The sequence below is a fragment of the Elephantulus edwardii genome, unplaced genomic scaffold, assembly GCF_000299155.1.
Source record: "Elephantulus edwardii isolate Elephantulus edwardi_28Jun2011 unplaced genomic scaffold, EleEdw1.0 scaffold00008, whole genome shotgun sequence".
NCBI classification, from domain to species: Eukaryota; Metazoa; Chordata; class Mammalia; order Macroscelidea; family Macroscelididae; genus Elephantulus; species Elephantulus edwardii.
This window is the reverse complement of record NW_006399758.1, coordinates 10,587,409-10,603,120: the sequence shown is the minus strand read 5'-3', so window position 1 is coordinate 10,603,120 and position 15,712 is coordinate 10,587,409. Positions and strand designations below refer to the sequence as shown.

Here is a 15,712-nt window from a genome sequence, read left to right as displayed (position 1 = left end):
CAATAAGAGAGATGCAAATCATAAACACAATGAGATACCATCTTACCCCAGTAGCAGTGGCAAAATTTAGCAGAGCAGCAAGTAATAAATATTGGAGAGAATGTGGTGAGATAGGAACTCCTGTACATTGCTGGTGGGATTATAAAATGGTACAACCACTCTGGAGGGCAGTTTGGCATTTCCTCAAACAGATAAACATAGAAATTCCATAAGAACCAGCTACTACACTGCTTGGAATATGCCGTGGGAAAATGAGAACTGAGGCACAAATGGACACTTGGACACCAATGTTAACAGCAGTGTTATTCACCATAGCAAGAACATGAAAACAGCCAAAAGGACCAGCCATAATGGAATGGCTTGACAAGTTATGTTACATTCACAAAATGGAATACAGCACACAGGAGAAACGGTTTTGTAAATTATTACCTAATGTGGGAGGGACTAATGAGCGTTATGCTAAGTGAACTAACTCAGTCTCATAAATACAAATCCTACATAAGACCATTATTGTGGAACAAGTATGAGGATCCAAGGATCCAAGATGTGAGGATGGGGGTGAGGCTTAATCATAGGGTCACACAATTTCGTGGGTAGAGGGGAGGGGTGGCTAAAGGAAAAGGGAAAGATCCAGTGTGAAAACAATGTATACAAACTTTGTAGGTCAACCATTATAAAATTAAAAATGGGGGAGAAGGAGAAAAACAAGATTCAATGCAATCAGAAAATAAGATAAAAATTGTTTTATTTAAAAAAAGGAAGAGTCAAATTTACTTTTATGAAATATAACTTTGGAGAGTGCATGACACATTACTCTTTGAAAATATTTCTTTTAATCCATAAAGAGAACACCTAAATATCTTACACTTATGTGCTATTTGTTGTTGCTATAAGGTGACATGAAATCGAGCACAACTCATAGTGACCCTGTGAGCAACAGCTCTGAAATTGGTCCTGTGTTGTGTCATCCTCATGATTTCTGGTGTACTCAAGCCCGTGTTTGTTCTTCTTTGTTTTGCCTGATTTTAAATTTGCACTTAACAACACTGGGATAAGTTGGAAAAATTTCCACACTGTAAGATGTCGAAGTAAACATTATTATTTTGGTATAAAATGGAAGTATAGCCAAGTATAACTCTTGAGAAAAATTGTTCATTCCACAAAAGAGTTGTTGTCATTAATTTGGAGAAGTGTTTCATTGCTGTACAAAGCTCTTTCTCTATTACTTTTGAAACTATAGCCAAACTGCTTTATTTAAGTACATTTCCATGCAGATGATTTGGTATTCACGGAACTCAAACCATCTTTCTCATTTAATGGAGAAAAAGCTGAAGTTCAAGGAGTGAAGCAACAGGTTCAGACCCCATGGAATTTAAGCAGCTATTCTTTGTCAGTAGGGTACAAAGATCAAGACATAATCTTCAGAAAGGTATTAAAAGATTCTTATCATAGTTTCATACACACACACCCATCCTTGAAATTTCTAATTTACATTAAGAAATATGGTACTGACTAGAATTATGCTATAAATCTGTTTGATGTTGTTTAATTTAACAAAAATTGGGTCCTTCAGGTAAGAGGTCTGGGTGACACTGTATGCCTGAACTTGGGGCAGAGTGCAATTCCCAAGGTCTGACAAATATATATATTGTCCTTCCACACATGTGGGCTCCATTACAAACATGTTCTGTAAGATCCTCAGTCAAGCCAAGAAGATACCTCTCTCTGTGTTGTTGGAGCTGGAGGTACTGGAGCAGCATTGTATGTCATGCATCTGGCACTATTTATTCCAGATGTCTGTTGGGACAGAAAGAGTAACCTAGAACTATCCACTTTCTAAACAACATGTCTATGGAAACTTTATGAACTTTGATAAATGATGATAGTTATATCACTCAGAATGAAGGTCTTCCAGAAGCCATCCACACAATTTCCCACTTAACCAGGATGTTTCTTCTTTAAATGCATAAAATAACATTAGTGTATCATGTTAGAATTTATACTGAAAAATAAATATCTAAAATTTGAAAAAAAATAACAAAAATTAACATAGACATTCCACATAACCCAACTATGCTACTACTAAGAATATTTCCTAGTGCTAAGGAAATTAGAACTGAGACATGAACAGAGATATGTATATCTATGTTCATAGTAGTATTATTTTCCAATGGCAAGAATATGGAAACAGCCCAAATGTTCATAAACAAATGAATGCACTGAGAAATTATGGTACATTCACAAAATAGAATACTATGGCATAATAAGGAAAATTAACTCTGTAAAACATAACATGGGAGAGTCTAGAGAGCATTATGCTGAATAAACTAATTTAGTCTCGTAAAGACAAATACTGCCTAAGACCATTATTGTAAACACAGAATGATAAATAGTCAGATGTGTATTAAAGTCCAAAAGGGGAAAGGGTAGGACAGAAAGGAGTGGAAAAAGAGGAAGGATGAAAAGAACTAGGATACCAGCGTTTAGTGGGTGGAGGTGGAGGGTGAAGGAACAAAAAAGATTCAATGGAGACTCAAAAAGATGGGGTAATCATAGGCATAGATCAATAGTAATTAACTATATAAAATGTATATGAATTATGTATGAAGCATAATACATAATGCAAAATGAATATGAATGAAACACAATGTATACAAATTACTGTTATGTCAACTAATGAAAAAAAACATTTAAAAGTACAGGTGATAAGAAAAAATTCAGGAAATGGTGCAACCACTGTGGAAGGCAGTATGGCGCTTTCTCAAAAAGTTGCAAATAGAGATACCATGTGACCCAGCAATTCCACTACTGGGAATATACCCCAAAGAGACGATAACTGACATCCGAGCAGATATATGCACACCCATGTTTATTGCAGCTTTGTTCACAATAGCAAGGAGTTGGAAACAACCTAAGTGCCCATCAACAAACAAACAGATAGAGAAGTTGTGGTATATTCACACAATGGAATACTATGCTGCATTGAAAACTAAGGAACTCATGCAATATTATTCAAAATGGGTGACTCAGGAGGACATTATGCTGAGTGAAGTATCTCAGTCACAAAAGGACAAATACTGCATGGTGTCACTGTTGTAAAACAGGACTGACCTTGGGGTTGGGGAGAGACTGAGAAAGATGGGTTCAATAATGTATACTGCATTGAAACAGATGAGAGAAAACTGTTTAAAAGGGATATGTGATTAGGTATTTTTGTCATGACAGGAGTCTAGAACGAAGGCTACATGGCAGAGTGGACCTGGGAGAGGGTTTGTAAAACAATGAAAAAATTTTTCTTTTACTTTTCCAAGAGGGTAGTGTTCTGGGGGGGGAGGGCTGGGAGGGGAGAAAAGTGCAACAATGAATGAATGGGAATCCAAAGTCTCTGTAAATTTTTAATGAAATTAATAATTAATTTAAATTAAAAAAATTATGTTAGGGTAAGGAAGGCAATGGATTTATAACTGCTCATACTAATAACACTATATCATGGCATGGAGGAGGAATAGTGGAACTGTATCCGCATTTACAATATTTTTTTTTACCAAAAGCATTTATGGAAAATAGGAACTGTATTGAAACATGTATCTCTGGACTGGAAAAGCTCATATTGATAATATTTCTAGCCTTAAACGTAAAAGATTATATTGTTCAAAATTATTTGGTATATATTTGTTTAATTTTTTCCCTCTTTTAACAACTGGGATCTAGAGGGAAGAGAAAAGACCAGATAATAGCCAAAATTATTGGGGCAGCTATTGCTGCCAGTTTAGGGCCTGTGTCAGGAAAAGGAAGTCTTACTCATAAACAGTGCCACCCAAAGGTAATAAAGGAAGTCAGAATTGCTTCCACTGTGGAAAGCTGGGCCTCTTCAGTAGACAGTGTCACAGACAAGAGCCACAGATAGGCAAGGGAGTAGAGAGGAAGCTCCCACTCACTTGCTTTAAGTGTGGATCTGAAGGACACTTGGCCAAGGTGGCCCACATCAGGTCCTCATGGCTGACAGGACTGACAGGCCCCCAGCTCCCAGCTGGAAACAAAAGAGGTCACTTCAATGATTCACATCCTCCTTGACGAGCCATGGGTAAGCATTAACATTACTGGTAAGTATATTCATTATCTCTTGGACATAAGAGCCTATTATTTGGTTCTAAAAGCCTTCTGAGGTCCCAACTCTTCTCACTATTTCTTAGTTGTTGGAACTGAGGGAAAACCTCATAAGCAGTTCCTTACTTCACCTCTGCCTTGCATGTGGACTTTCAAGTTGTAAAACAACCCAGTGGTAGATGGAATTTGCTCCAGGACTTAAGAACAGTTAGTGTCATAGTTGAGCCTCTACAGCTTGTGGTTCCTAACCTTTATACTATAATAGACAAAGTGCTAGTCAATAGGCCTTTTATTGTAAGAACTACCTTCCCTCTGTAACTTGATTTGTGCCACCGTTTGAACCTCTACTTGGAATATTATTGCTTTTAATTTTTGACTCATGTACCTTTAACTTGTTAGTTAAATTTTTGTCTTCTAGGCTGCAACAGTTCCATGATGCATCTACAAGGATATGAACATGTATGGCTAAGCACAAGCGACAGCAGTGCCTCTAAATTCCAAAATCAATCTCCACAATAGTCTACATGTTTCCTATTGCCAAAGGGGCCCTTTAGAGTAGTGAGAGAAGATCTTCACCCTGAAACTTACAGTGCCCCTTTTCAGCAGGAAGTAGTTAAAAGAATACACAGTCCCCTTTTCCTTATGAGTTAGGGTGAAGTCTCTCTCAGAGAAGAGTGATAGGGAATGACAAAGGACACACTGATAAAGGAGATTAATCAGAACTGGTTTTGACAAGCACTGTGGCAATGGGACAATTAAAAGAGACTTTCAAGGAAAAAAAGAAGAGAGGAACGAACTGCAAACTGCGTTGTGGGGGCGGGTAGAGAAAATAGTGCAACAATGAATGAATGGAAATCCAAAATATCTGTAAATGGTCATTAAAATTAATAAAATAAAATTTAAAAAAATACTGTGGAATAAAAATTCAAACAAAGGCAGACTGCTTATTTACTCTCTGAGGTTGTCAGCCTCAGCACTACTGAGGTTTTGGGCCCAGGAATTTTTGCTGTGGTGAAGAGCTGACCTGTGCACTGTAAAATGTTCTCAACACATTACATGCCAAAAACATTTTCTCTTAAAAAGCAAGAGAGGTGATAACGTCCACCTTTCAAACCACTAGTTGACACTACTGGTCTAACCATTGGGAAGAAACTTCTTGAATTAGCAATATTTTAAATTAGACTAATTTTATTTCATTTGTTAAAAGTCACTTTAGAATCTCCCAGAATCTCTGCTTGATTGCTTTTTCATAAAGTAACACAAACTCTGACACAACAGAGCTGTCAAGAATATTTTATCCCTAAATCCCAGATGTACTTGTCATGGAATATTGAGTAAATGATGCCATGGTAGTTAATACTAACTCAAACAAAACAGAAATAAGATTCATAAACACAAATAATGCAACACATATGATCATTCTAATTTGCACTAAGATTTATAGTTTCTTTTTTTAGGCTTTCCACAAAATGAACTTCACGCTTTATATGAATCTGTTAGACACATTTTTCAGTGCTGCACATTGTAAAATTTCAAATTCTCTTGAAATTCCATTTGTCTGCATAAATATGAATCCTTATTTTATTCACTGAGAATATTCTCTAGGATAAAGTTCACATGGTTGAGTCTTGAGACACAAGTTCTCTAAGGGTATTCCCTATTTTTCTTCTCCTTCTTTATACTCGAAATACTTTAGGTTGTTTCACACCTGAAATATTTGGAAATAATAGGGGGAAAAAACTTCAGGAATCTAGAAACTAACTAATCTCATTATGTTAGATGAGTTAAGAATATAAAGAAAAAAATTAACAGAAGTGACTAATGACAAGTAAATGTAAAGAAACATGTAAGCCATCACAGGTAGCCAGGAGAAAGCTCGATTAAGCTACAATAACACAAGAATCACCCTGGCAAGTGTTTGCATTTGGCAGCTGCCAAGTTTGGGTGAAGACATACAGAAACAGAAATTCTAATACTGTGATGACTGGAGGTGTTGACTGGGATGAACAGTCTAGAGGACAATTTGCTGGTATTTAGCAAATATTTACTTAGTAAAGTAAGGAGTACTTAGTTGGTATAAATGGTTAACCCACTTAATTGCTAACCAAAATGGTAGATGATCAAAAGACCCAGGCACATCTAAGAATAAAAGCCTGACAATCAACATTGGGAAGTCCAGCCATGGAAAACCCTATGGCACACAGTTCTACGCTAACACATACAGGGTCACTAAGAGTCAGAATCAACCACAAGGCAAATGATGACTGTACTCATCTGGTAAAGATCTGTATAATTCAAGACACAGCATCTCACTCCACTCACACAGGTATAGAAAGAGCACCAGGCAAACAGGGTGCAGCATTTTTCAACTAGAAACAGAAAAATGAAACTAAACACTCATCAACAATAAAACAGTGATGTAAGTGGTGGTATATTTAAAGATTAGAGAAAAATAAATTGGAGTCACATCTGTTACCTTAGAGAAATCATATGAATATTCCAACGAATTCTAAAGCAACTTATAGGAAAAGTAAAGTATATTACTAATTACACAGGGCTGTAAACTACACAGAGTAATATACTTAAAGAATGTCCATATTTAGTAAAACTGAAAAGAAATGAGAAGGATAAATTCTAAACTCAGGAATTTATCTTGGGAGAAAATGAGATAGAAAGATATACAAAGAGGGAGTACTTTTTATTTCTTCCATTTTATTTTTTAAGCTAGTATTTTCTTTTCATATATTGTATTTGACATATTCCCTTCATTCTCTTTATATTTATAAAACACATAGTTTGATTTAAAAAAAAATGCTCACACTCAAAAAAAAAAATGACAATGCTGAGCTCATGGTTCTAAAATTAGTATCACTGACCTTCAACAAATTTTCGGATGTTCTGTGCAAGACTCCGGACACTGCTAGGGAGGTTCCAAGGATCCTGCTTGATGTGAAGCCTCAGCCGTTTCGGACAACTCAGCTTAGGTTCCATTTCCTGCTGAAATTCTAAACAAACATAGAAAAGCTCTCTTCAAGTTCCAACTACATACATAACAGTTTAAAAAAAGCACACAGACTTCAGAATCTTCTTTCTTTTATCTATATGCACCTATAACACCATCATGCTGATAATGTCTTTACATTTTAAGAAAGCATTTGCTAACTGCAAAAATATAAAACTTTTCAATATCAAGAGATTTTCTTGCAAAGATATGATCAAAAATCAAATTTAGACAAAACCTTTTTTATGATTACCTCCTTAAGTAGTAGTATGAAAGTGGCAGCTTCCTGTCTTTTTCCATTTAACTATTCTCTTTTCGAACTCTCCCTGACTCACTACTTCTCCTCCCCAATTAAGATATAACCAAGTAAACATTAACACTTGACATTAGCAAAGGAGATTAAACACTCTTCACTTAAACCTTTACTCTTCAATGAAAAGGTCTTCACTTTTTTTTTCTTTTTTCTTTTTACTCACTTAGGCTAAGTGGTAAGAAATTGTGCTGCCAACTTAAAGGCACATGGTACAAATCTACCAGCTGCTCTGCGGGAGAAAGACGGGGAATCTCCTCCCATGTGATTTACAACCTCTGAGAACATGCTGGCAAGTTATCTATGAGTCAGTTACAACTCGATAGAACTAGAACAACAACATTTAGGTATTAAACATTTGAATCTTTCTGTTGTTGTTGTTGTTAGGTGCTGTCAAGTTGAGTACGATTCATAGAGACCTTATAAATAACAGATCTGAACCCTATCCTATCCAGTGCCTTTCTCACAATTTCTGACATACTTGGGCCCATTGCTCTAGGCACTGTGTCAATCTGCCTGGTTGAGAGGGGAACGATGTGCATATTGCTAATTACTTTGTTGTTATCATTCTAATTAGTAAAACACTTGTATTTCCATTTTCTGTCATGATGTAACTTATGGGTGCTGTGAAAGCTATGCCACCAGAGTGTCAAATGCCAGAGAGGTCACACATGGTGGACAAGTTTTAGTAGGGCTCTCACAGGAAGAAAGACTCAGAAGCAGAATTGGCCATTCACTTCTGAAAGTGTAGGCATCTGAAAACTCAATGAACCTTTCTGGGAAATCTAAAAACCTATCACACTCCCTTCACTGTCACGGATTCAGAACCAACTCAGAACCTCCAGTGGGTTTTCAGAGGCTGGGAATTGCACAAAAATAGGCCTCACATCTTTCTTCTCTGGATAAGCAAGTGTATTTGAACTGCCCACCTCCAGGTTGATAGTAAATTTTTGACCTAATTCTTGTTGTTGTATATGGTCGAGTTGGAACCAGCCCACAGCTGATCCTCCAATAGGGTTTCAGAGTCAGTAAATTTCATGAGAAGTGATGATTCATTTTTCTCCCATGAAGTAGCCAGTGGATTTAAGCGATGTACTTCCTGACCCGTTAGAGAAGTCATTTTCAGTGATTATGAATCATGAGCAAACTTAAGTTTTCGTCTTCTATCTAGGCTTGTGTGTCATGGCTATATCCTCTGCCATCTTTATTTTCCCACTGCTTATAGTATAGGTGCTTTTGGACCTTACCTTGTAATCCTCGACCTGGTGTCAGATACTTGGTTTGCTCAAAGGCCCTCACTACAGCTTGCCCTTTTAGGAGATTGGTAATTGAATCCACCTATTAAAGTAGAGATATCTAAGAGTTACATATTTCTCACAAGATACCACACATATTTCTAAGAGTAAGTTTTGTAAGATAATTTTTCTAAATAAAATATTGGAATAAACCAATCTCTTAATATTATCATAAAATATATCTTCAATACACACAAAAATATGACAAGTTGCCAATTCTGGAATATTTTTTCCTTAAAAAAACCAACAACAAACAAACACCAAAAAACCCCCAAGCCCACAAAAAAAAGATTTGTCCCCCTCAAAGTGATAAAAGCTTCTATACTACAACCCATACAGTTAAATTTCTAGTGTTTGAAAGTAGAAATAAAGTTCACAAGACACATAGTAAAAGACTCTGAAAACTCACAACGAAAGGAAAAAATAAAAGGATAACTCTTGTATGGCGATGTCCTCAACAAATGTTCGGGTTAGTTGAAGAATTAATTCCTATATTCCATTCCAAGTTACAGAAATTGAAGTGAAGGAGGTAAAATGATATTGAGGCCCTTCAATTCAGAGTCCCATGTGTTTCCACTGCACCCTAAAAGGGATTCCCAAAGGGTTAACATGTGGAGAAAAGACCTACAACTATCCCTCTCATACCTGGCTGAAAAGGTGCTCCAGACAACTGTGTATCTTGTCTTGTTTATCGTGAGAAATGCGAACACTCAGGGGAAGCTCGTCACCTAGATGTTGGATAAAATAAAAATCATCTTACCATTAGAGTCAGGCTTCCAGAATTTTGAATATTGAATAAAATGAAAATCCATTAAGGACAAAGTTTTATCCATTCACAAGTTCTCCAAATCCTTCAGAAAGTGAATTCCAAAAGGTTTAATAGCTATTGTTGTTGTTGTTGTTAAGTGCCATCAAGTAGTAGACAATTTATACGAAAGGAGCTGAACATCTGTTTAAATTTCATCCTCTAAGTTCATAGAGCTTCGGGAGGCAAGCTATTTTGGAAGTGGATGTCACTCCTGCTTCCAAGACTGTTTTAATCTGGGAGCTCCACCAAACACTGTCCACCATGGGTAACCATTATTACACTTAACACATCAGTGTCACAGTGTTTGACATCACAGCAACCACGAGTTACCTCTGTACAGCAAACTGAAAGATCAGCGCTATACCACTTAGAAGAATGACCAAAACCAATTAAAACCAGGCATGAGGGTCGCAGGTTAAAATCACCCACTTTTGACTTTCTATCCACAAGGCAAACAGAGCTCTATGTTGTTGCTGTTTTTATGATCCATCAAGTCACTTACAACTCATAGCTATGCTATGAACAAGAGCCCTAAACCCTGCTTTATCCTATGCTAACCTTATTGTCTCTGACACATCTATTCCCATTACCCCAATCACTGAATCAATCCATCTCTTCAAGGGTCCTCTCTTGTACAATCCCTCCACACTCTCAAACATGATGTCCTTCTCCAAGGACTGGTCCCACCTTGCAACATTCCCAAAGTATGTCAGACGAAGCTTCAGAATCCTTGCCTCCAAGGAGCAGCCCAGTTTCACCCTCTCCAGGATGAATCTGTTTGTCATCCTAGCAGTCCATGGTATATTCAGTAAATACTCTTCTCCAGCACCACAGCTCAAAGGCATCAGTGTTGATGCCTTTAGGTTTCCCATAAGCACAATCAAATGTTCTGGGATTACCTTTCTTCTCAGAGTCAGCCACAGATTGTTGTGATCCACACAGTCAAAAGCCTTTGCATAGACAATGAAACACAGATAGACATCCCTCTAGTACTCTCTGTTTCTGCCAACACCCATCTAATATTAGCTATAATATTCCTAGTACCTCACCCTCTTCTAAACGCAGCCTGCACATCTGGCAATTCTCTGTTGACATGTCGCTCCAGTCATTTTTCGATAATTTTCAGCAGAATCTTGCTTGCTCTCTATGACTCACAGAAATTCTATGAACAACCGATCTAACCCTTGCCCTTTCCTACGCCATCCCCACAATCTGAGACACACTCAAACCCATTGCTACAGTCACAGTCTTAATCTATCCTGTTGAGGATCCTCTTTTCTTGTCTGACATTTGACTTCTCTCAGCGTGATGCTATTTCCCAATACTAGAACCTTAAACTGTTAAGTGTCTGGTGGAGCTCCCAGATTAAAACAGGCTTGGGAGTGGCATCCACTTCTGAAATAAAATGCTTCCAAAAACTCTGAGTAATAGCTTCTAAGATGTCCAACTGTCATTCTTTCTAAAAATTACATAGTTGCCAACTTGTCTCATGGAAAAAGCATGTAGGCTTCACTTTTAAATGGAACACAATTAAATTGTGTGCTCTTCTTTAAACTGAACAATTGAAATAAACTATCTAAAAGTTAAGCATTGTTCTAATTAGGTGAAAAGTCTTTGTTTTTAATACAAACAAAATATGATCTTTCTACCAACTAATGGGGGTTTTTTTTGGTGTTTATTTTTTCATCACTTTCGCTGTTAACCTTAAACAAATGTTCCTTTAGTTGCATCCACTGCCTTAAAAGTGTTTCATTTTGAAATCCTCACTATTTTACCCCATTCAACAATTCCTTTAGTTTTACTAAAGCATGATTCTGCATAATTTCATACTGTTCTTCAGATTAAAACAAAGACAAACCCATTGCCTTCAAGTGCATTCCAACTTATAGCCACCATATAGCACAAAACTGAACTGTCCCTATAAAGCTCCCAAGACCATAACCTTTACAGACCCAGACTGTCACATCTTCCTCCTGAATGTCTGCTATTGGCTTTGAACCATCAACCATCAACCAGACAGTCTGTATGGCTCAAGTTCCTTATAAGAATTCTTCCTCTTTGTGGCATTAGCAGAGGCCAGATATCACTGTTCCCTAATCTATTTTGATACATATATACTAAGGTTAAAATTAGTTTGTTTCTTTCAAATTTACTGTTTATCATTAAAGAGACCGATCTAGTGGCCTGGTGGTTAAACAGTTATGTGTTGCCAAAATAAAGGTGAGCAGTTTGAATCCCCCAGCTGCTGAAAAAGACGAGTAATCTTCCATGTGATTTACAGTCATTAAAAACATGCTGGAATTGGTTCCAACTCAATAGCACATAAAACAACAGCAATTAAACAAGAAGCACGTAAAACTGAAATATGCAGTCATGCAGAAGGACTGATGTGAGGCACCACCACACATGGGCCAGACAAATGAATCCCTTCTGGATGTCTCGGCTGGAGCTAACATGAACCAGCGGTGCCTGCGTTCTCTCCACACACCTGAGTCCATCTCATCACTGTGAAAGTAGGAGCTGCATTGGCTACTGCAAATGCTGGTGAATGAGGCAATGGAATTTCTGTTGCTGTTGCAGTCACTGAAAGAAAGAACCACAAGTATGTTTTTAAATATCCTTTTAGTGCGGTAAATATATCTATGAACACATATACCACGAACTATTTGCCACTTCAGTGTTTTCACATGTACAATTCAGTGACATTAATTACGTTCATCATGTTTCCAAACTTTTCCACCACCCTTCCAGGAGCTCAGTGCATCTGACAATGTTTCCCTGTGATTTACGACAATGTAAATCTAATATGCCACCATGATATTTATTAATCTCTGTAGGCATTAAGAAAAAGACAATCTCATTCTCTAATGGCGTGCTGACTTTTTACAAAAAAATGTACTTCAGATTCAATCACATTTTCAAAGCTTTACCCATGTTACCTAAATCTGATTTTTAGAAATGAATAGTTAGATCTTGGAGTCTAACTAAATTTCTTCATGGTCATTTGATAGTAAGCTCCTGAAGTCAGAACATCTTCTAGGAGCGGTAAAGGAAGATCTGTTTCAGGATTACTACCATTTACACCTTTCTAGAAGCTTAACTTTGGAAACAAGCTGCTACCCAAGAGTTCCCTCAGGACCCGCTGGTATCTTCCTTACCTCAGACCTCACATGGGGCCTCACGCTTAGCACATATTCAGCTTTAGTGACTGTTACACAAAGAATACTGCAGTTACCATGTGTGTGATTATGGGTATATTCTAGGTTTCAGAGACAGCACTGGGAATAATACAATTACTATCTCTTAGAATAAGTAAAGATGACTTGTTCAACTTGAAATTTACACTTAAATTTTCAAACATTGCCTAGAAGGGGTATGTGAGAGCCATCTTAATTATTTGGTAAGTGGAATCTGAGATAAATATTTCAGGTATGTAATTTGCTGCTAGAGAAAAACCACAGGTTCTTGTGAAAGGATCATATTTGTAAAGCTTGAGAAGTTCAAGTAAATTAAATTGTATAAATTGAAAGTCTGTGTTATAGTATTAAAAATCTCCAGAATAATCAACTCATATAGACATTCTTTTTTTACATAGGAATGGAATCACTGAGTGGTGAAGAGATAAGCTCTGGATCTCATGGATTCCCAAGAGAACAAACAAGTCTGTCTTAGAGTGAAACCAAGTTTCTCCTTGGAGGTTAGGATTTTGAAGGTTTGTCTCACATACTTTGGGCACATGGCTAGAAAGGACCAATCCTTGGAGGACATCATGCTTGGAAGGGTTGAGGGACAGTAAAGGAGAGGAAGACCCCAGATAGGATGGATTGATACAGTACCTGGAATAATGGAGGTTGGTGAGAATGGCTCAGGATAGAGCAGAGTTCAGAGCTGTTGTACATAGGGTCGCTATGAATCACAGGTGACTCAACATATTCAGGTGACTATAGAGAGAGAGTCTATTCATAAAACAACAAATTTCCCAAATGAGATTCACATAATTGGGGGAGAGGGGGAGAGAGCTCTTAAAGTCCTCAAACTGTAACAGGGAAAAATTTGAAAGTGTGTCCTGTTTCATTATACTTTGCCTGGAGTTTGGAAGAGTAGTTGTTATTCTGAGGTTGAAATACACACAAAAATAGCAATCAATTTTCTATCAAGAATTCTGTAGAACATTCGGCATCACATGAGACTTTTTTTTGGATGAAATACATTTAAGGAACTACTGAATTACCTGTAGGAGTCTCTGTTGCTGATGGTGTCATGGCCAGAGTCTTCCTGCTCATCTCCTGCTACGTTAAAACAGACCCTTTTGCTATTCCTCTCTCCCTTCTCATTGTCACTGTCTGTGGGGATAACAGACTCTGACATCTTACGTTCTAGTTTAGGAGAGTATGTTATTGATGACAGAAGGCTGCAATGTGACATTAAAAAAATAAAATAAGTACATTTTCCAAACTGGCTATTATAGACAACTACTGTATTTGTTGAACATGACCATCTTGGAAATATTTCTTGAATGTCTCTCTGTTTCATGACAAGTAAATATTCTATTGCTTAAAAAGCAGGACATACAAAGTCCAAGCTTTCCTCTTAAGAGTAAGTAATAGGAAAAAAGCATACAACTTAGAGCACAAAGTTGCATACAAATCCATGTTCTGCCGCTCAAATAGTTTTGATATTAAAGTTATAAGATTTTTTTTAGTATTTATAAAAATGAGATCATGAGATTATCCCAGGAAAAATAGCAAACACTCTGCTTCCATAAAGACTGTTGTTGTGTGCTGAAGAGTTGGAACTGACCGATAGCTGAACCACCAGGAGGTTTTCAGAGGCTGTTAATAACATGAAAGGAGATGGCTCATCCTTCTCGCATGGACAACTGGTAGATTCAAACCATAAACCTCTGGGATTGCAATGCAGCTTCTTAATACTTGGCCACCAGAGCTTCCTTCCCATAAAGATTATAGCCTATAAAGTCCTATAGGGCAGTTCTACTCCATCATGCAAAGCTGTTCTGAACCACGGCACCCAACATCACAATAGACCTAAATGACTGCTGTGTGGAAGAAACAAGCGCAGCATATTCTAGGTCCAGAAGGGTATCATGCTCCTTTAGCCATGATTATTAATATCAGCATCATAATGAAATAGTAAACTTTGGAATCTTACAAATGTTACAAAATATGAATTAAAAAATATTTTATTGTACATCTTAGTAAGCTTTGGATTCTTTCAAAGCTTATAAAAACATGAAACTTAAACTCTAAATGTGTTTTAATAACCTCCCTGGCTTGTCCTCAGGGATTTAAAACCCTCATATTCACCAATGCTGCCTTCTGTTTGTCCTAGGCTTTGGGAGTATCCTGTTTTTCCATGCGTTTTCTCTGCTCATTTGAGCAGGGGCCCAGGTTTTAGTGATCATAAGATCTTAGACAGGGTCACGTTCAATGTGAGGATGGAACCGAGCACAAGCTGTAACAGTCTCAGCCTCCATTTCCCCAAGATGAAGTGTCATAATCTGTCTCTATAAAGGGGTTTTTTATTTCACCCAACACTAACATATTAAGGCTCTGAAATGGGTATCTGTGATGTTAAAACTGGTACAACAGGTAAATACTTGCTGATTAAGTTATTTCATAAACAAATCAACTAATTAAGTCCATTTTGGGGCCTTGTAATTCTCTTGGCGCTGTGGGCACAGTCATTTAAGAGACACAAGAGCATCTGCTCTCGTGGCACTTAAGTCCTATTGGGGAGAAAGAACAAAAGCAAACAAACTGGACAGTAAAACAGAGAAAAAGAAGAGAGGGCAGAGAGGAGAGCTGCAATTTCAAGAAGTGAAGTCTGGGCAGAAGTCATGGTAAAGTGGCATTTAAATAAGATCTCAGCAGGTTATAGATTTTTAGATATCAGTGAGTTGGAGAAATTCTGTTCTATTGCTCAAGGCCCTTTGAATATTTTCTATAATTGATAGCAAGGAATCATTTTAAACATTATTTTTTAACTTTGGAAAGATATTTTTATGTCCTATGGAGTATGAATTTATTCATTCTCTCCACCCCAGAGATGAAAGCATTAGAGTAACTGCAGTTACCCCAAGGTTTTACACTGCACAACAGATGCACCCTGAATACAAAACAGGAAAGAGATGCAGATCGATTCTTGCAAGGCATCCTCTGTGAGTTATAGAT

General features: G+C 37.3%; 1 protein-coding gene across 1 annotated transcript in view; it reads right to left on the bottom strand.

The window, feature by feature from the left end:
* The window catches only part of PREX2 (phosphatidylinositol-3,4,5-trisphosphate-dependent Rac exchange factor 2), a 409,408-nt gene that overhangs the window by 144,111 nt on the left and 249,585 nt on the right, over positions 1–15,712 (bottom strand). Inside the window, exons 26-30 of the mRNA XM_006880444.1 lie at positions 13,753–13,932; positions 12,010–12,104; positions 9,359–9,441; positions 8,666–8,756; positions 6,984–7,112 (exon numbers count right to left, since the gene is read on the bottom strand). Coding sequence (XP_006880506.1) covers positions 6,984–7,112; positions 8,666–8,756; positions 9,359–9,441; positions 12,010–12,104; positions 13,753–13,932 — 578 coding nt within the window. The remainder of the gene's footprint in view (positions 1–6,983; positions 7,113–8,665; positions 8,757–9,358; positions 9,442–12,009; positions 12,105–13,752; positions 13,933–15,712) is intronic.